We start from the raw sequence: 20228 nt of genomic DNA on the forward strand, positions 1-20228 counted from the left end.
ATATGTATTAATTATTTAAATAAGTGAATAGGTTAATAAGTATTAAAGTCGTGAATAGAATAGAGTGAACCATCTCTTAAAAAGGAATGAGTGTGTTTGTGTCCAGCAAGACAGCCTGAACTATATAAGGAACTCTCAAACATGCCAATGCACAGAAACCAGAGAGACAGAAGAAGACATAAATCCTTCAGGATGATCTCAGCAGAAGAAGAGGAACCAGAGACAGTCCGGCTCTATCAGCTCCATAAAAACTTCTCCTTAGCGGGACAAAGCCTAACATGGATGCCATTTTGGAAAAACCCTCCAAGAGCTATAAGAGCAGAAGAGAAGAAGGAGAGAGGCAAATCCAGATCAACCCAAGATTTCAAGCTCAAATCCCCAGTGTCTTAGTAGATCAGATAAATCCCAATTCTATTTGCACTGGCGCAAATCTTTAGTAGATCTGGGCCTTGATGTTTTCTTAACAGAAAAGTCAGCAGGTTTCAGTCTTAACAGAAAAGTCAGCAGGCTTTAAGACAGAGAAAACTCTACTGTGGATAAATAAAACATAATAATTAAAACATCATTAGTTTCTCTGGAAATGACTAAATCTGCAGTCCAGCTCAGTCAGTTCAAGACAAAGACAAAATCAGACCGATAAAAACACTCAGCAGTTTCACTACTGAACAGTGAACAGCTGTTATCGCTGCAAATGGTTCTAACAGATTTAGAGTAATATGAACTTAGATTAAGACAGATTTAACCAATATGGATTTAGATTAAGATGGACATGAGTTTGGGACAATAATGTACTTAGACTAAAATGGATTTAGACTGAGATGGATTTAGGAGAACATGGACTTAGAATAATATGGATTGGAACAGCAGAGACTTGAAATAATATTAATTTAGATTAAGATGGACCATGAATAATACAGATTTAGACTAAAGTGGATTCAGGATAATATGGATTTAGCTTAAGATCGATAAAATGAGTTTAAAATGAGTGTTAAGGACGGTGGAAGAAGTGAGATTAATTTAGACAGTTTACAGTGGAAGACAGGATATAAGGACGGAGAGAGAGAGAGAGAGAGAGGGAGAGAGCGAGAGTGAGAGAGGGAGGGAGGGAGGGAGAGACAGAGAGAGAGAGAGGGAGACAGAGAGAGAGAGGGAGGGAGGGAGGGGGAGAGAGAGAAAGAGAGAGAGAGGGAGAGTGAGGGAATTAGTTGATAGAGAGTTCGCTTCATGGACTTGTCAGTTTATATGGACTAGGGGAGCAAGAGATAGGGCATGTATAGGGTATGAATTATGTTTTAGGGTGGAACTTCCCTTTACAAGGACAGAGAAGGCTGAGATGATTAGGATAGAGACAGGTAGTAAATATCAGTAGAGAAAAAGAGAGAGAGACAGATAGAGAGAGAGAGAAAGAGAGAGACAGAGACAGAGAGAGACAGAGAGAGAGACAGAGAGAGAGACAGAGAGAGACAGAGAGAGATAGACAGAGAGAGAGAGACAGAGAGACAGAGAGAGACAGAGAGAGAGCGACAGAGAGACAGAGAGAGAGAGAGAGAGACAGAGAGAGAGAGAGAGATAGACAGAGAGAGAGAGAGAGAGAGAGAGACAGAGAGACAGAGAGAGAGAGACAGAGAGAGCGACGGGATCAGAGGCTGAAAGGCGGCTGTAGGGTTTAATGCTAGTTGTACAGTTGCAGTAACACTGCTGTGGTGTTTTGTAGGACGAAGGCAATGTGATGGTTTGATTATTCCTCTTTTAAGATAAGGATGTGATGTTGGATCGTCCACCAGGTGGAGCTACAATCCTCTGAGCAGAACGGCGGGGGATGTGGTCGTCAATCTGAGTTCCTGGAGGGAGAGAAGAAGAAGCGAGAGAGGAGAGGAAGACAGAGAAGAAGAAGGAAGGTAAGCCCAAGCGTCCAAAACCCCGGGTGAGTTTTGAAGCAGCGGTTCCTCTAAAGTCCGCTAGAGGCTCCAGAGACTCCAAATCTCCATGAAGTCAATGGACCACAAGCAACTTCTGGTAAAATATAAAGTCAAAACATTTCTCCACAAGAGGTTTTGGCCTTAGCAGCTAATTTCACTTCTAATGTGTGTGTTGTCAATGGCAAAAAAAGGCCAATTCTCGCCTATTTTATTATAAGCTTTTTATAAAGTAGAGAAGTGCATCATATTGACCAAGCAGAATCTGAATCACAGAAATGCAGTATGTGATATTTATTTTCAACAACTAAAGTACATAAAATGTAAAAAAAAAAATGGACAACTAAAATCAAGTTGTAGATTGTTTTCCTGCTGAGCCACAACAGCTAGAGAGGAAACAACTCCTGCTTCTGGTTCCTGGATGTCCTGACTACCTTTGGTAAAGATTTGGTGTCAATATCTCAAACCATGCCAATTCTATAGTGTTTTTTCAGGCAGATCCTTTTTGGTTACCAAACTGTGCCAAACTGTGCCATAAGTTTCCTTATATAAAATAAAAACACCCTCGAAACCTGTCTATCACAGACTAAGCCAATGGGACGCAATGCGTAAGAAAGCACAGCCAAAGTATCTTGCGGCTAACACTGAGTCTGGTAAATTCAAATAATCATATAAAGTATTAACAGCTATATTGAAACTTTTCAATTCGATTTTCTTTAAGCTTAAAGGGATCTGGATTTTTCAAACCCAAGTTTTGTGGAATGCAATCAAGTGGAATCGTTTACCAGACGTTTGTTTATGGTGAGACAGCAAGCTGCAATGAAATGTGAGTAAACAGAATTTTCAAAAAAGATATAACTTGACATCAATAACCACTTTGCCAGAAAGAATAGATCTAACAGATATTTCATTAAACTATTGATGTGATCTGTTGATACATATTATTAAATTAGTTTCAAAATAACTGTCATTAACAGACATAACAGATAAAACACAGGGTTGTTTTCCTAGTGATTGACAGGTCACAGATTACCAATAACAGGCGGAGCTGCGGCTCTGTGTCGACCCTCAGCCTCACTTTGGCTGCGCTGGCTCCAAAAAATGTCAACATGGTGGGGATCATAACCCCGATCTTTAGGCTTCAAAACTCTTCAGAGACCTGTGGGGGAAGAACTCACCACTACATCTGGTTTTAGTCTATGGTAAACTCTGTATTAGTGTCACCTGTCAGGCAATCATCTGTCAATCATCTTCATGATGAATGTAGCAATCCAGATTGTGAGAGGTGAACTGAGTATTGATAAAGCATGCTGATCCCATCCACTTAGTTTACAGATCAATGTTGTCTTAGATTATTAATTTGACTGACATCCATGTTATAAGGATGTGAAACTGCCACCAAACAGTTAACTGCAACACAGGGTCACTCTGTATGTATGTATTTGCAGTATGTATGTACTGCAGTACACAGTATGTACTTGGTATGTAGTACATAATACATACTAAATACAAACAGGCTGGAACCATCTGGCAAAGAGAAATCTGGTTTATTATTTCTAAGTTATTATCAGCTGAGTCCGATTTTAGAATCACAGAACAAGTTAGAATCTGATCTTGAAATGCATGAAAGGTCGCACTTGCTCCACTGTTCTTCCAATAAGATTAAATAAACTACCTGCCAGGGTGAATCCTGATTGATGGAGGTTTCGGGGGCCGGTCTGGGTTTTGGGGCAGGGGGGCCCCCTGGTGGTCGGGGTAGGTGGGACCGATGTAGTCATACTGATGACATCATGGACCGGACCATCGTAGTTTCCGCGGGGGACGCCGCGAGCCTCGGCCATCTGAGCACAACAGAGAAAATCATATTCCTGTCAGAATGCATTACACTCACTGTGTCATGAGATGAAACTGAACGCATCGCTCATTCTGGCTAGCTAGTCTGTCAGTTACCTAGTTGTTCAGTTGATAATTAATTCATTAGATAGATAGATAGATAGTCAGCAAGTTGATTAGTTAATCTACTCCGTTAGATAGCTAGCTGGCAGTCAGTGAGCTAATTAATTTGTCTGATGATTGATTAATTCATAAATAAGTTAGATAGTGTGTATAGCACTCAGTCAGGTAGCAAGCTAGCTATTAAGTTAATTAAGTAATCAGTTAGCAAAGTAGTTTATCAGTTAGCTAGTCAATTGGTTAAATAGTCAGTGAATCAGTTAGCGAGCTAGCTGGTCAGTTAATTAATCAGTCAATCATTCAGCTAGCTAGCTGGTCAGTTACATGGCTTCAGGCTCTTATCCTCTTGTAGACAGTGTCAGGTAGTTAGCTAGCTAGTCCACCAGTTAATCAGTTAGTTAATGTGGTCGCTAGTCAGTTAGCCTGCTGCTCTGATCCTGATCACTAAGTATCATGTAGTGAGAAAATCAGTCAGTTCATCAGTTAATCTGCTAGTTAGCTAGTAGGCTACTTAGCTGTGTGCTATGATCAACCTGATCTCACAGAAAAAACATGAAATGAACACAACTTAACAGCAAATTACGTGTTGGTGGAACGTAAAGTGTTAAATTGATGTTTTCCCAGCATGAAATGGTTCTATGAAGGAGACACGACTATAAACAGGAAGTAGAGTCACATTGAAGCAGCTCAGTGGCAGTCAGGGTGTTGTGGTCAGGTGGCGGATGGGCGGATGAGTTTGAATTAAGTGCCGGAGACCAGGGTTCAGGGTTAGCTAGTCAGTTACCTAGCTGTGGCTCTGATCCTGTTGTAGAGTCAGGTAGTTAGCTAGTTAATCAGTCAGTCAGTAATCAGTCAGTTAGCTAGTCAGTTACCTTGCTGCGAGCTCTGATCCTCTTGTAAACAGCATCAGGAAAAGCCTTCCTGGCAACAAAGCGTCCGGAACCTTCTGTCACGTTCAGTTTTCCATCTTCCAGAACGACTCGTCCGGCGCTGATCACCACCGACGCAACGCCACGACACTCCAACCCCTCCAGGATGTTCACCTCCACGGTCTGCAGACAAACAGTCAGTAAACCAGTTAACCAGTCGACTAGTCACCTCCACGGTCTGCAGACAAACAGTCAGTAAACCAGTTAACCAGTCGACTAGTCACCTCCCGGTCTGCAAACCTTATGCAGCTGTTTGGTCGATCTGTCTGCTAACCAGTTAGGAAGCAAAAATTCAGTCAGTCAGCAAACCAGTCAGTCAGTCAGTCTCATTGTGTCATTCCAGTCAGTCAGTTAATTCTGAGTAAATTAGTTACAAGTAGGGCTGCACAATTAATCATAGATAATCATATACTGCAATTTTATGAATTGTGTAACTGAGTGACACTGAAGCGTTTGGTGTATTGAGCACTTCCATCACACCTGATCAATCAAACCTTTGAATGATCATGTGACAAACTAGTTCAGGTGTCACTTCACTTTCACCTGTCTGTCTGAAGTATACAATGTGGCAGAAAGGCCCAAGGTCTGGCTACATTTTACTAAAACTGACATGTGGTGCAATACTGGTGACAAGAAAATAACTGCCATGTCAACAAAGTGACACCTTGAACCTTATGAAACACTTCAGAGTGCACAATGTTAAATTAGAGCTGTTCTGTGTTTCACACTGTTAGAGATGATGGAAAATATATACATATTAAATGCCACACTGAAGAGTTTACATGTTATTTCTTTTAGTTGAGAAAACTAACAGCAAAAATTAGAGAATAGTCAAAATAACAAAGTAACCAAGTAGGAATTAGTTATTTAAATTCAGAAAATAAAGACACAATAAGAGTAACACAGTAAGAGAGAAAACAAGAATTTCTAGCTGCTGCTACTTTGAGAAATACTACACTGAAAAAAGGTGAAAAAGGGTAAATAAATGTAATGGTGCAAAAGTGCAACAAAATATTTTTTTCCCCTGAAACAAAGACAAATAATTGTGATTAATAATCACAAATTTACCAAAATAATCAGGATTATCATTTTTGCCATAATTGCATAGCTCTAGTTACCAGGTTGTGGGTTTGGGCAGAAATTGTTCGTGTCTCTTTGGGATTCCAGATGACAATGTCAGCATCAGATCCCACAGCAATACGCCCTTAAAACACACACACACACACACACACACACGCACACACACACACACACACAAAGACAATTAGTTAGATCAGTATAATTAATGTACTGTCTGTAAGTAGACAGATATAGACTGCTATGTTAGTCTGTTGTCCTGTACTATGTGTCAGTATGTATTGTACTACTATGTTAGTCAATACTAATACTAATACTAATACTAATACTAATGTAGCTGCAGTTACCTTTGCGTGGGTAAATGTTGAAGAGTTTAGCAGCGTTAGTGCTGGTCACTGCTACAAACTCATTCTCATCCATCTTTCCTGTAGACTAGAGAGAGAGAGAAACAGAGAGACAGAGAGACAGAAAGAGAGAGATGGAGAGAGAGAGAGACAGAGAGAGACAGATAATTGAATTTAAAAAGCTAATTTATTGACCTCTTTATTTTACAAACCCATTCAGAAACCAGTGCATGTCAGGCTAAGCTGCATTTGGATTGCGCCCCTGAAGCTGAATAGAAAGGATCCAGGTGAGCCACCTGTCTGTCTGTAGCTAAACCCTAACCCTCCAGGTGAGCCACCTGTCTGTCTGTAGCTAAACCCTAACCCTAACCCTCCAGGTGAGCCACCTGTCTGTCTGTAGCTAAACCTTAACCCTAAACCCTAACCCCAGGTACAATCAGCCGTCCGTTTCTCAACAGGTGGCTTGAGGAACCTGCAGCCTTTTGGCAAAACGTCTGGACCAAAAACCTCAGTCCACCCTGAGTGCGACACCTTTACGCAGACCTTTACACCACTTTGTTCCCGATATTCTCAAACTTCAACAAGTTCAACAACTGCCCCTCCCCTTCCTGCCACAGCAGGATCAGGGATGGAAGAACACTGTCCTAGCACTCCTAACGATGCTGCTTCCTTCACCAGGTGGTCCAGTCCAACACAGCCTGTCTCCTTAATGCTGCTTCCTTCACCAGGTGGTCCAGTCCAACACAGCCTGTCTCCTTAATGCTGCTTCCTTCACCAGGTGGTCCAGTCCAACACAGCCTGTCTCCTTAATGCTGCTTCCTTCACCAGGTGGCCCAGTTCAACACAGCCTGTCTCCTTAATGCTGCTTCCTTCACCAGGTGGTCCAGTCCAACACAGCCTGTCTCCTTAATGCTGCTTCCTTCACCAGGTGGCCCAGTTCAACACAGCCTGTCTTCTAATGCTGCTTCCTTCACCAGGTGGTCCAGTCCAACACAGCCTGCCTCCCGCAGGCCGGACCGCAGGCTGGCAGATGTCCTCGTCTTTAAAAAGTTATTATAAAACAGCGGCTTCTCAAACAGCCACATCCCCGGTGAAGCACCAGGTATTGATCAATGTGATCAGTGTGATTGCAATACAAGGCTTTCAGTGTGTAAATCTCTTAAGTAGGTTTGTTTTTATTTTTACCCGCTAAATTCATGACCAATGAACAACAGAAATCTGCAGCACATGGTTCTTTACAAACTGTTGTCCGCTTGGCTTGGAGCGAAATGGACCACTTGAAAAAGTTATGATTGTATCAACGTCATGCTGGTTTAGACTAAGCTGCTGGAGCATTAGGTGAGAAAAAAAAAGGAGGGGTTCAGGGTTAGGGTGAAGGGTCAGAGGTCAGGGGGTCAGGGTTAGTGTCAAGGGGCAGAGGTCAGAGGTCAGGGTATCTTACTACAGCTCTGTCCCAAACCACAGCCATCCTCTCCTCTATCCCGTTGCTTCCTTCTGGAATCAGGGTGAAATCGTCTTTGCCAACGGCTTTCTGAGCGGTGGAGAAACTGGCCTGAGCGCTGGACGTCACCTGGAGGTCTCCGCTGGAAATAAAGCAAAACAATAAATTAGAATAGATACTGCAGAGTTGAATATGCACGTGAATCTATAGGCCATGCTCTAAAGTAATGTGTGGTGATAGGCCCGGTGAATGGGAGATGTAAACTCAGTTGCCACTTTATTAGGTACACGTCCTATTTGAAACTAGAAACCGGACAAGCAAGCTTGTCTTTATTGTGTCACACAACACACCACAACACTTGCATGCAGCAACCACACACACACATGCTGACGGTGGTCGTGAAATTCAGTCTCTGCGTTTGACCCATCCAAGGCATGTCCTTCCTCCAGGGGGCAGCCAGGAGCAGTGGGCAGCTTAGCTGTTTGTGCCAACAGTTGGCTCCTCAACAGGTCAGTTAGTCAGGTGAGCGTCAGTATGAGCATGCTGACAGGCTGGGCAGGTTCAATTACTGTTCAACTAAACTTTCAAATGGGAGACGCTGATTTAAGTCATTTTGAACTTGGTTTGAAGGTTAGTGTCTCCTCGGACTTTACAGTTTAGAATGGTGCCACAAATAAAAACCGTCCATTCAGCCAAAACATTGTTGATGAGAGAGATCAGAGGAGAAGGGTGAGACCGGTTCAAGCTAACAACACAACAGTTCAGTACAGTTCAGTACAACAGAATCCACAGCTGGAAGTGGACAGACTGCAGCAGCAGAACACCATGCTGGTTCCACTGTTAGCTAACAAGAGGATGAAGCTGCAGTGATCACATGATCACCAAACTGGACGTCTAAAGAGTGGAAATACACTGTCTGATCTGATGAACTCTGGTTTCTGTTGTACATGCTAACAGGCTAACAACATGAATCCTGGTTTCTGTTGTACATGTTAACAGGCCAACAACATGAATCCCGGTTTCTGTTGTAGCCTACATGCTAACAGGCTAACAGCATTAAGTTTCTGCTGTACATGCTAACAGGCTAACAACATGAATCCTGGTTTCTGTTGTAGCCTACATGCTAATAGGCTAACAGCATGGTTTCTGTTGTAGCCTACATGCTAACAGGCTAACAGCATGAATCCTGGTTTCTGTTGTAGCGTACATGCTAACAGGCTAACAGTTGTTATGCCTATCTTGCATAAATTTAACAATTATTTTCATACAATCATACTAATTGGGATTCATGTCGATAAATATGAGTGGACAGGAGGGTGAGTGTGAGCAGCCATTCTCAATGTGACAACCATTTCTTGATGATGAAGCAACATTTTTCACCGGGTTGTCCACGTTTATATAGCCTGCATGAAACAACACGGTAAGAACGCACGGGGCTAAGTATCTAAGATGTGCTTTTAGTAGTCCATCTTCGGAACATTATAGTTTCACCACGGCAGACCCACATCATTAACATCCGCCGTCACATAATTACATAGCCTAGTGTAAGTGCAGTTGGATTCTCTTAGCACCGCAGTTGTCTTTTCCTAAGCCCTTATGAATTCTCCTTCACATCTTTCCTTGACCTCATGACGTTTTCCAACAAGGTCAAGGAAAAGTGGTTAGGAATAGGAGTTAGGACATATTTTTTGGGACAACAGGCTAACAACATGAATCCTGGTCTCTGTTGTACATGCTAACAGGCCGACAACATGAATCTTGGGCTGCGGTCGAATAGTCAAAAAAATACGTCCTAACTCCTATTCCTAACCACTTTTCCTTGACCTCGTTGGAAAATGTCATGAGGTCAAGGAAAGATGTGAAGGAGAATTCATAAGGGCTTAGGAAAAGACAACCGCGGTGCTAAGAGAATCCGACTGCACTTACACTAGGCTACGTAATTATGCGACGGCGGATGTTAATGACGTGGGTCTGCCGTGGTGAAGCTACAATGTTCTGAATATGGACTACTAAAAGCGCATCTTAGATACTTAGCCCCGTATAAGCCTATGCATATAATAGCTTAAGAACCACCACACAACTCAGGGGCAAGGGTTTCAGCATCTGTGACTGAAGTAAAATTAATTAATGATATTCCTAAAGGCTGGCAATACAACAACGCTCAGAATGAAGAAATAACTCATGCAAACTGAGCATAGGTTATGGCATAAGATGCTTAATAAGCAACGGTAACTTGCATGATGATCTGCGTCCCTTGTCGGTCATGATCGTTTGTTTTCGTGAACGGCCGAATGGTGCGTCGCTTTAAATGTTGCTGCCGCAAGGAATTGTGGGACGGCATTATCTCCTTTCCCTTCATAAAGGATCATCCAGTGTATCCTATGCTAAAGGAGCTAAGTAAGGAAGCATTGAAGCACCTTTCCTTAGCATTTAGAGAATTCGAACAGCTCTTATCATGGCTGCCACTTAGATACTTCGGGTCATTTCACTCAGTTAGGAACCGTAGACTATTCGACCGCAGCCAAGGTCTCTGTTGTACATGCTAACAGGCTAACAACATGAATCCTGGTCTCTGTTGTACATGCTAACAGGCCGACAACATGAATCCTGGTTTCTGTTATAGTTGCTAATAGGCTAACAACATGAATCCATGGATCCATCTGCCTGGTGTCAACAGTGCAAACTGCACAGTATAGTACAGTATAACATACAGTACTGCAGTGCAGTATAATGCTGTGGGGATGTTTTCATCTCTCTCTTAGGCTCCTTGGTACTGAAGCTGCTTCATTTGAACACAGTGAAGCTAAACGTTGGTGCTGACCAGATCTAGTCTGATCTTTGTCAGATGGAAACTCCCTGCAGGATGAAAATGTTCAGGAACATGACAATGACTTTAGATCTCTTTGGGATCAGGTGGATCTGCAGCATGGACCAAAGACCAGACAAGACCAGAACCTTGTTGAATCCAAGTCTTCAAGGATTCAGGCTGTTTGGAGGCAAAAGGGAAATCCTGTCCATTACTAGCCAGCAGACACAGAATATAGCATACTAACCATGCTAACAGAGAGGTCAGATACTGCGGGGTTGATGGGTCGGGGTTAAGGGGAGGACTCATAACAAAGGCAGCAGCTTTGGCCCAGTCTTTTGACCAATAGTGAGAGCCATCAGTCCCCAGGCTGGCTGTGATTGGCTCCCCATACACCACCATGCCTGAGGAGAGAGAGATGGGAGGTGTTTTAATCACACTTTCATAACACTCAATCAAATTAAATATTCAAATTAAACATATAAACCCAAATGCAACATAATTCTGTCTGAATCCAAATTAAACTCTCTACAGTCCAAATGAAATGTATGGTCCTATCGCTATTTCATTAAACTACATATATGCTCCAGTCTCTATCTAAATGTGGTGATTATATACTGTATATTCTCCATTCTCTATCTGTTTAATTGTGAACAGGTTATGATAACATCACATCACTTCCAGCTGATATTGGCGTCTGACAGCAGCGAGTTTGATTAAATATTTTCTCCAGTCTCTAAATGTCTCTATCTCAATGTTTAGTTAAATATATGCTCCAGTCTGTCACTATTGCCAAATTGGCAACTTTGTTGTCATATATAGCAACTCTTCAGAGTTGCTATATAAAGTCACCTCTAGTCACCCTAACCCTAACCATAAAGTCTTTATGGTGACTTTATATATGACTTTATATAGCAACATAGTCACCTCTGGTGACTTTATTTTCCAAAACCGTCTAGTGCCAAATGGGAGAAGAATACGTGAGGTAGGAGGTAAAGTGTTGGCCTTAAGGTAGAAGGAGGAAAAAGGAGGAGGTACGAGTCAGGTGAGTAGAAGGACATAGAATGAGGTAGAGTGAGGTAGGACGTAAAGTATTGCATTTAAGGTAGGAGGAGGTAGGAGGGAGAGAGAAGCAGAAGGTGAAATGTTGACCCACACTGTCGTCTTACCCTTCTTCCTGGATTTAGCAATGACATCAGCAGCTGATTTACTCATCACCTTGGTGATATACAGAGGACAGTTGGCCTGTTTGGCGATGGTTATCGCTCGATACACCGCCTCCGTCTCCACCTGGTGGAATATTATAATATAGAGTAAAATACCTCTGTCTCCTCCTAGTAGAATATTATTGAAATATAACAGTAGACGTAAGGTGTGTGTGTGTGTGTGTGTGTGTGTGTGTGTGTGTGTGTGTGTGTGTGTGTGTGTGTGTACCTCCTCAGGGTGAGACAGAACATGACCTTCAGGTCCAGTGATGCCGAGAGTGAGAAATTTCTTCTGCTCCTGAAACACAAACCAGTTAACCAGTTACACCAGTAAACCAGTAAACCAGCGAGCGAAGGCAGCAGGCTCACTGGTTTACCCGCATCATGACGCTCCTCCCCTCGGCTCTAACAGCTGAAGTGTGGAGAGCGGCGGTCTCAGTCATATGAACCAACCCCGCGCCCACGACGGCGTAGGGGCGGGGGCAGTGGAGGCCGTTTGTTTCACTCACCATACGGCCGGCCACGCTTTGCTCTCCTCCCATTCCGAGAATGCCAGTGAGCCTACCCCGTGTCCATCAGGGCAGGGAGGGGGGCGGAGGCGGCCATTTGCTGTCGGTCCTTGTACAGGGGAAAACACACAGCGTGCCGACAGCCCACGCTCCCCAAGGGGCGGCGAGCTTTCGGCTGAGTACCGACTCCCCAGCTCGCTTGGACAGCGGCAAAGCTTGAGTCGCGGTGTGAGGAACTGCCTTCCAGGCGACTGGACCACATTCTCAGTTTTTCGAGCCGCTACGGCGTCGAGGGCTGCAGGTCTTTTATCTAGACGACCTCATCCTCATGGCTCGGTCGATGGAGCAGCGCCACACTCAGGCAGAATCCATCCTTTACACCTAAGAACATTAATTATTCTTTCAGTTCGAGGACGATTCAGTTGGCAGCTTTCCATCCTCCTCCTCATCGAGAGGAGCAGGAGGAGAGGCTGCACCGCTTGAGCCCGGTGCGTGTGCTGGTGTGTGATGTAGACCGCACAGCTGCATTGAGGCGCACACAGCAGTTGTTTGAGCCCCTGTCAAAACAAAGACTCGCCCACTGACTCTGTGATGGCATTTCACAGGCTCATGTGTTGGTGGGCAGAGATCCTCCCACTGCCATTCGTGCACACTGTCCACACAGTGTAGCAGCGTCCACGGCCCTTTTTAGTGGCAGAGGAGTGGAGGAGATCTGTACAGCGGCGTCACAGTCGACGCCCTGTCCATCAGATTTTATCTGTTGGATGTGTCTGGGAGTCATCGGGCTTCGCCCCCTAAGCATAAGAGCCCCGTTAGAGGGCGGAGCCTGTGATCATAGAACTAGAGTTACAATGCGGAACTATTGTTACACCAGTTAACCAGTAAACCAGTTACACCAGTTACACACTTATCTAGCTAGAGGTTCTGCGTTAACCAGTTGTTTAGCTAGCTGGAGGTTCTGGGTTGGAAGATTGATGAAGATTCTAACTGATGAACAGGAAATGGAATGTAAATGAAGCAAATTAAAGAGAGAACTGTGATTGGATGTGGTTGAGGGTTCGACGCTCTGGACGGTCTGGTCTGACTAATCCCTCATTGGTTACCTCATCAATGATGTCACCATTCTCAGCGTGGACCTGGGCGATCGCTCCCAGATCCCTGAGGACCCCGAACGCCTCGTACAGCTAGAACAGTAGAACATAAAATAGATCCTATTATAGTATATTACACATTAAAACATATCATATAGATATTATTCTATCATTCAGCTTTAACACAAACAGAATAGTTCTTACTTATTAGATGTAGTATATACTTTATATAGCTGGGAGACAACATGAATTATAAATTAGAGTTATGGGTTATCTAGATGTAGTTCAGCTCAAAGACAGGTGAGCTATTATTAATGTTAGTTTCATTTCCTTATAAAACAGCTACTATATATTTTATCTAGCTATAACTCAGTTAAAATACAAATGTATTTATAAATTGTAGCTATTTATGATTATATCTATCTATTACGCTGTTATAAATTAATTATATAGTTTATTTAGCTTTAAATCAGCTACAATAAAGTATATTTATTGTAATTATAACCCATATAAGTCAAACAGAGATGAATGATAAATGACATAATATACTACTACTACTACTAATAATAATAATAATAATAATAATAATAATAATAATAATAATAATAATATGAATAAAGATTTTGTCCACCTGAGAGTCGGAGCTCTGATATTTGTCTTTATAAGCCATGAAGAGCAGGAAGGAATTCACTCCTGGAAGCGGAAATACTTCATTAACAATACAGTAGTACACACAGTACTGCAACAACATAGTACACCTGGACCAGTACACATAGTAACTGTGTGTGTGTGTGTGTGTGTGTGTGTGTGTGTGTCAGCACAGCCTGTCAGGGTGGTTCAGACATCAACTTCTATTTGACCTGAATATGTCATCTCTACACACACGCGCACCCCCACACGCACGTGCACACCTTTGTCTTTGACCAGGCTCTCCACCTCCTCGTACAGCCCCTCGTGCCAGCGGGTGATATCCATGTGCAGTGAGTAGTCGCAGCACGCCCTCTGGTCCGCCACGTCCCTCCACTGCTCATACGCTGCCAGTAAACTACTTCCTGGTTCTGGTACCACATGGTCAACTGGAGACATTAATGAAAATAATAATAATGATAAATCAGTAGTCAGGTGAACAGGGTTAGGGTTGGTCAGGTGAACAGGGTTAGGATTGGTCAGGTCCAGTGTTGGGGAAAGTTACTTTTGAAACTAACTAGTTACTTTACTTTGTTAACCCTAAATAGTAACTAGTACGTTACTAAGTTAGTCTTTATTAAAAGGTTAACACGTTAGCGTACTTTCACGTTACCCACGTAAAATCATGCCTTTAAAATACGTCTTCTGCTGATGTCATCACTCTTATTATACAGAAATCATCACTAATCATCACGTTTGGGACAGGTAGCTGTAGGTAACATCTACCGTTGTCTAAAGAAAACATCAAGGTGCTTTCAGTTACCTGGTTCCACAGTAAATACTCAGTGGGGGTTTGGACCGACTGGATGCCTTTCTGCCGTCACTGCATCACAACCGCAGGTGATTTTGACTTTATCAACACTGTGAAACATTGGCTCCATGTTCCTCTCTATAAAAAAGCCTAATTTGAGAAAAAATATGCTATCGACACGGAGCTATTGATGTTAAAAGGCCGGTGAAACTGGTGAATATCAAACTTGAAACTAACTTCACCCTGGTGGAGCCTGAACTGATCCGGTCTTGTCTCAAAATAAACGTCAGACTTCGCTCACAAGCGCTTTCAATTCAAATCTTCAGGTTAGATAGCTAGGTTGAAAGCTAAACTTACAGTTAGCAATAATGTTCTTATCCTTCTCTTCTCTTATTTCCAAGTTCTGCAGTTTGTTGTGTTCATTCTGAAAGCGAGTCGTAACCTACAAGCCTCCACCGCAGCCTGCTGCAGTCTGCTTTTAATAGCGTACAATACCTTATTTTTTTTAAATTTGCACTAACTAAACATTTAACCAGTTGAAAGAAAAATATAAGTAGCGAAATGTAACTTTGAGAAACTAACTAATAACTGATTACATAAATTGAAAAACTAACGCGTTAAGTTACTCGTTACCACAAAAAAGTAATCTGATTACTGTAACGCATTACTCTGTAACGCATTACTCTGTAACGCGTTACCCCCAACACTGGTCAGGTCAGGTGAACAGGGTTAGGGTTGTCAGGTCAGGTGAACAGGGTTAGGGTTGGTCAGGTCAGGTGAACAGGGTTAGGGTTGGTCAGGTCAGGTGAACAGGGTTAGGGTTGGTCAGGTCAGGTGAACTGGGTTAGTGCAGTAGTCCAGTCTTGAGAAAATAAAAGCATGAATGATGTGCTCCGGATCCTTGTCTGACAAAACATTCTGATTTTGGCAATGTTTCTAAGTTGGAAGAACCAGGACTGAACCAGCTTGTTAACATAATGCTTCTACAGGAGGTCTTGATATCAGGGGCCAAGAGACCCAGACACTGATGGATCGTGTTAGCAGTGTGGTGTGGACCAATAACAAGCATAGACTAAAATCTGAGCCATGGACAAATTAGTGACATTCTCATCCGTTATGTTAGGGCCTAGAATACAAAATGGCAGGCAACACTGAAGAGGAAGCAAAGATAATTTCATTGTTAGGGTGGATCGGACCACAAGTTACATTCTGATGACAGAACCAGATTTTACAGCAAGATCCATATTGGTGGATAGAGGTTGTGAGCCTTGCCTACTGGAGTGTAGCCTGTCCCGGGCGGAGAGGGTCAGTCCAAAAAAGATGGGAAATTATTTATGAACGGAATTCCAAGTGAGCAGCAGGATCCTTTGAGCCAGATGTGAAGTTGGCAACTGAACTTCACGCCGCCGTAGCGGGGAGAAGGTTAGCGGGCCAGAGAAGATGCAGCCTTTGCTGGAGTTGAGGAGATCATTAATAACACTAGCTTCAGCTGTTTATTACTCTATGTCAGGAAATATATATGGCCTTTTGCTTTCTGCTGATTTTTAGATAGAAAGTGGTCTAAAAGCATTTAGTTCTTGATTTTTACAAATAGGCCAATGTCCCAGGTGTGTCCAAGATGTGTAAAGATCTTGATGGTGATTAAACCAGCTGATTTATTTGAGGTTCCATTACAGTGAGCAAGTGCACAAAAGACCATTCTTTATAAGGACATTAGTGGGGAAAATGCTCTAGAATCAAACATTAAGCTGTTGGTACAAAATCTCTGTGATTGTGTGAATGTTTTCTAATCATTATATTTTCTTTGCTGTTGTTGTTGTCGCCACTCAAAGCTGATTAGAGATTGGACCTAAACATGGAAGTGCCACAAAAAAAGAGGAGAAAGTACCAGGACATAAGATGTTTTTTCAGGAGACTGTAGAGAGAGAGAGAGAGAGAGAGAGAGAGAGAGAGATATTACTCTACTGAGGGGGAGTTACAGAGAAGCATGTGAGTGAAGGAAGGGTTAGACGGAGAGACGGAGAGAAGGAAAGAGGAAGAGGAGACACCCAAATTGTGACATCAGTACTATTTGTTGCAACTTGGCAACAATAGATTACTTATTATGTATGTATTATTATATGTTCAATTGCAACACAGAGAGACAGCGACAGACGAGGACAGACCACAAGCATAGACAACAAACGCTCCACAGACTCTACAGAGGTACAAATGGACGCACACATATATGCACATTCAAGCACACACAGTTTGAGAGCTGTCACAGCTGCATTACTAATCTTCATGAGTTAATGTGTCTCAACAAAAATTTTTTATAAAAAATCCATTTAATATATGGGAGACTATAATAAAACATTGCTGTGTTTTGTTATACCTCCGGTGGGACAGTATGTACATTTCAGACTGGAGCTTTTGCTGATTCTTTCCCAAGTGCTTAAACAAAACGCAGTTGGTTCCTGAATATTCATGTAGTGCGATTTCAATACAGGCAGCGCCTCAGAGAGACAGTGGGACAAGGGACAGGGAGCACAGAGGAGGACAGACAACAGACAGGGATGAAGAGACAACAGACAGGGATGGAGAGACAACAGACAGGGATGGGGAGACGACAGCATGGACGACAGGGACAGAGCCACAGGGGATTTAGAATATTCAAACATCACTGTGTTCACTAATCCAAATCAAGCTCATCCCAAGTTTATAGTTGTGCAGAAGCGAAAGTATGGTGTGTTGTCCTTAGAGAAGTGGTTTAAGGATTTCCCCAGGCTGCATTACAGTGCCTCTTTAACGGGAGTTTTATGCTTCCACTGCACCAAAGTCTTTTCAAAAGAGAAGGGACCTTTGCTAGAAAGTTACACCCTGCATTTGTCAGTACAGATTTTACAAATTGGAAGAAGGCTACTGAGAAGTTTGCAGCTCATGCTAAAAGTCACTCCCACTGCCATGCAGTCACAGTGATTGGACATAAAACAGTGGACTCACAACTAAGCTCAGCTGTAGCCAGACAACAAGAGGCAAGACATTGTTTACGGAGCATTATAGGTTCTGTCAATTACTGAGTCTGACAGAGTGAGGCTTTAAGAGGCCGTCTAGAAGAGGATGGAAACCTGCACCAACTTCTGAAAGACAAAGCACAAGACGGCACAGTCCTTCACAAGTGGTTGGAGACCCGCAAACACGATTACACTAGTCCTAAAATACAAAATGAGACACTTTGCATAATGAGCAATGAATTTGTCAGAGGAATAGCCGATTCCATAAAATCTTTTTCTATCACACAATTTCCATTGTTATAGATGGAACACAAGACCTATCAGGGCAGGAGCAAGAATCAGTTTGTCTAAGATACGTAGATCACAACCTGATTCCCCATGAAGAATTCATTGGCATGTGTTCTGTATCTGAAACTACAGGAGAGAGTATTGCGAAAATGGCAAAAGATGTGCTTTGTCAATTAAACCTACCGCTGTCTGCACTGCGAGGCCAGACGTGACGGGTCGCTAATATGTCAGGAAAGTACTCGAGTGCACAAGCTCTGATAAAGAAAGAACAGCCCTTAGCTATGTATGTTCACTGTGGTGCAAATTGTGTGAATTTGATAACACAGAAGGCGTGTACATGTTCTGTTGAGATGCCCTTGATTGGGTCCATCAATTGGGAATTTTGTGTGGACAGTCAGGCAAATGAAATGTTCAGTCAGATAGCCACAGCAGATCATGGGTTCTCAAAGACCCTCAAGCCACTCTGCCAAACGAGATGGACAGCGAGACGTAGTGCCATCAAGTCAGTCATAACTCGGTACGACTCGGTCCTCTCTAGTCTGGAGGAGATGGCAGAAAATAACTCCCACAGCAGCTACTGCTAATGGCTTGCTCCAACAGTTCCAGAAAAGAAAAACAGTCTTGGGTCTCTCTGATTGGAGAACTGGAGTGCCTCAACACATCTCTCCAAAGGAGAACAGAAACAGTCTCTGGCATGAAGGCGCCATTGAGTGTGTCCAATCCACTCTGAAACAGAAGAGACATGAGGGAACCTTCCAAACTATGTTTGAGGAGGCAACTACCTTGATTGAGTCACTCGTGGTGGAACCCATTGAAATGCCAAAACAACACAAGCCGACTATGCGCTTTACCAAAGGAAGCGGGTCCTATGTCAGAAAAATTCAAGTAGAGCACTACAGAAACGAGTTCTACAAAGTCCTTGATGTGGTAGAAACACAGTTCAATGAGCGATTTCAGCAGGATGGTCTCCTGTACCTCCAAAAACTGGAGAACACTTGCTCACTGGACAGATCGATTCTGCTGTACATTTGTATCCTGAGATCAAGATCCAAGCACTGGCAGTGCAGCTGCTCATGTTTTCACTAAACTACGACTTCCGTTCTACTGCAGAGGCTGAAAATACTGAAAGGACTGCCAGCTGAAGTTCGGGACTATTCACAGAAGTTGAAGCTCTGGTCAGGCTGCTTGTGGTCATACCGGTCTTGTCCTCTGAAGCTGAAAGAAGCTGTAGCGCTCTCAGGAGGTTGAAGACGTCGCTGCTGTCAACTATCTCAGAGCAGACTAAACCACGTTGCCATATGTCATGTCCATCAGGACAAGTTAGATCTGTTAGATAGGTCAGAAATAGGCAAGAAGTTCATCCATGGATCTGACAGGCGGAAGCATGTTTTTGTTGTATTTAAATGAATTATAGCTACAACAGGTAGCATTGGTTTATAAGTAGGGGAGAAACCATTTTTTACTTTCATTTGAATTCCTCCAAAACAGTATCCTTAACAGATTTCTATTCAACATGCAATGGAATAGCATAAAAGTGAAGAAGAAGTTGAATATTTACATTTTGACAAAAAAACATTAAAAATCCTCTCACCTCAATTAAGTGTGGCTTGACCCATGACCATGGGTGAACTCTGATATTGAACTCTAGAGAGCGAGATGTAGGCAGTGTGGCAGTATTATACATAACAGTATCACATGAGTATCTGTGTCTGAAACAGACCCAGCTAGGAGGCAGAGACAATATCAATAATATAATGTAATTAATAATGTTAGCATGCATAAAATATAATTTACTGATAACCCATTGTTCAGTAACTGAACAACAGGGTTTGGTGGAGACTTTCTGAACTGTTGGTTTGATCAACTGTTTACAAATCTTGTGATTTCATGTTTCATTTATTGATCAGTAGTTTAAGTATTTTCCACCTAAAATTCACCAGAAATGATAATTTCACAAAAGAATCTCCCGGGGGGGGCATGCCCCCAGACCCCCCCAGACGGTTGGTGTTCTCGGGGTCTGTGCATCTCAACCCCCCCAATGTTCAAACCAGAGTTACGCCCTTGTTGGCAACAATGGCTGCTTATTGCTAAAGAATAAAGAACAAAGAAGATCAAGAAAAACAACCATCTTGCAGATTATCGCTTTAAATAATAATGGCTGGTAGAAGTCTTAATAATATTTTAAATATAATATTTTAATAATAATCTTACTGATCATGGTGGTTCCTCCAGCCACAG

General features: G+C 42.7%; 1 protein-coding gene across 1 annotated transcript in view; it reads right to left on the reverse strand.

Moving 5' to 3' along the window:
- Nucleotides 1-1749: 1749 nt before the first annotated feature.
- Nucleotides 1750-20228, reverse strand: part of dpysl4 (dihydropyrimidinase like 4) — a 32846-nt gene continuing 14367 nt past the window's right edge. The window contains exons 4-15 of the mRNA XM_078290672.1: nucleotides 14183-14347; nucleotides 13903-13964; nucleotides 13284-13364; nucleotides 11901-11969; nucleotides 11636-11756; nucleotides 10714-10870; nucleotides 7661-7802; nucleotides 6223-6307; nucleotides 5917-6002; nucleotides 4742-4921; nucleotides 3592-3757; nucleotides 1750-1841 (exon numbers count right to left, since the gene is read on the reverse strand). Coding sequence (XP_078146798.1) covers nucleotides 1750-1841; nucleotides 3592-3757; nucleotides 4742-4921; nucleotides 5917-6002; nucleotides 6223-6307; nucleotides 7661-7802; nucleotides 10714-10870; nucleotides 11636-11756; nucleotides 11901-11969; nucleotides 13284-13364; nucleotides 13903-13964; nucleotides 14183-14347 — 1406 coding nt within the window. The remainder of the gene's footprint in view (nucleotides 1842-3591; nucleotides 3758-4741; nucleotides 4922-5916; nucleotides 6003-6222; nucleotides 6308-7660; nucleotides 7803-10713; nucleotides 10871-11635; nucleotides 11757-11900; nucleotides 11970-13283; nucleotides 13365-13902; nucleotides 13965-14182; nucleotides 14348-20228) is intronic.

The sequence above is a fragment of the Centroberyx gerrardi genome, chromosome 20, assembly GCF_048128805.1.
Source record: "Centroberyx gerrardi isolate f3 chromosome 20, fCenGer3.hap1.cur.20231027, whole genome shotgun sequence".
NCBI classification, from domain to species: Eukaryota; Metazoa; Chordata; class Actinopteri; order Beryciformes; family Berycidae; genus Centroberyx; species Centroberyx gerrardi.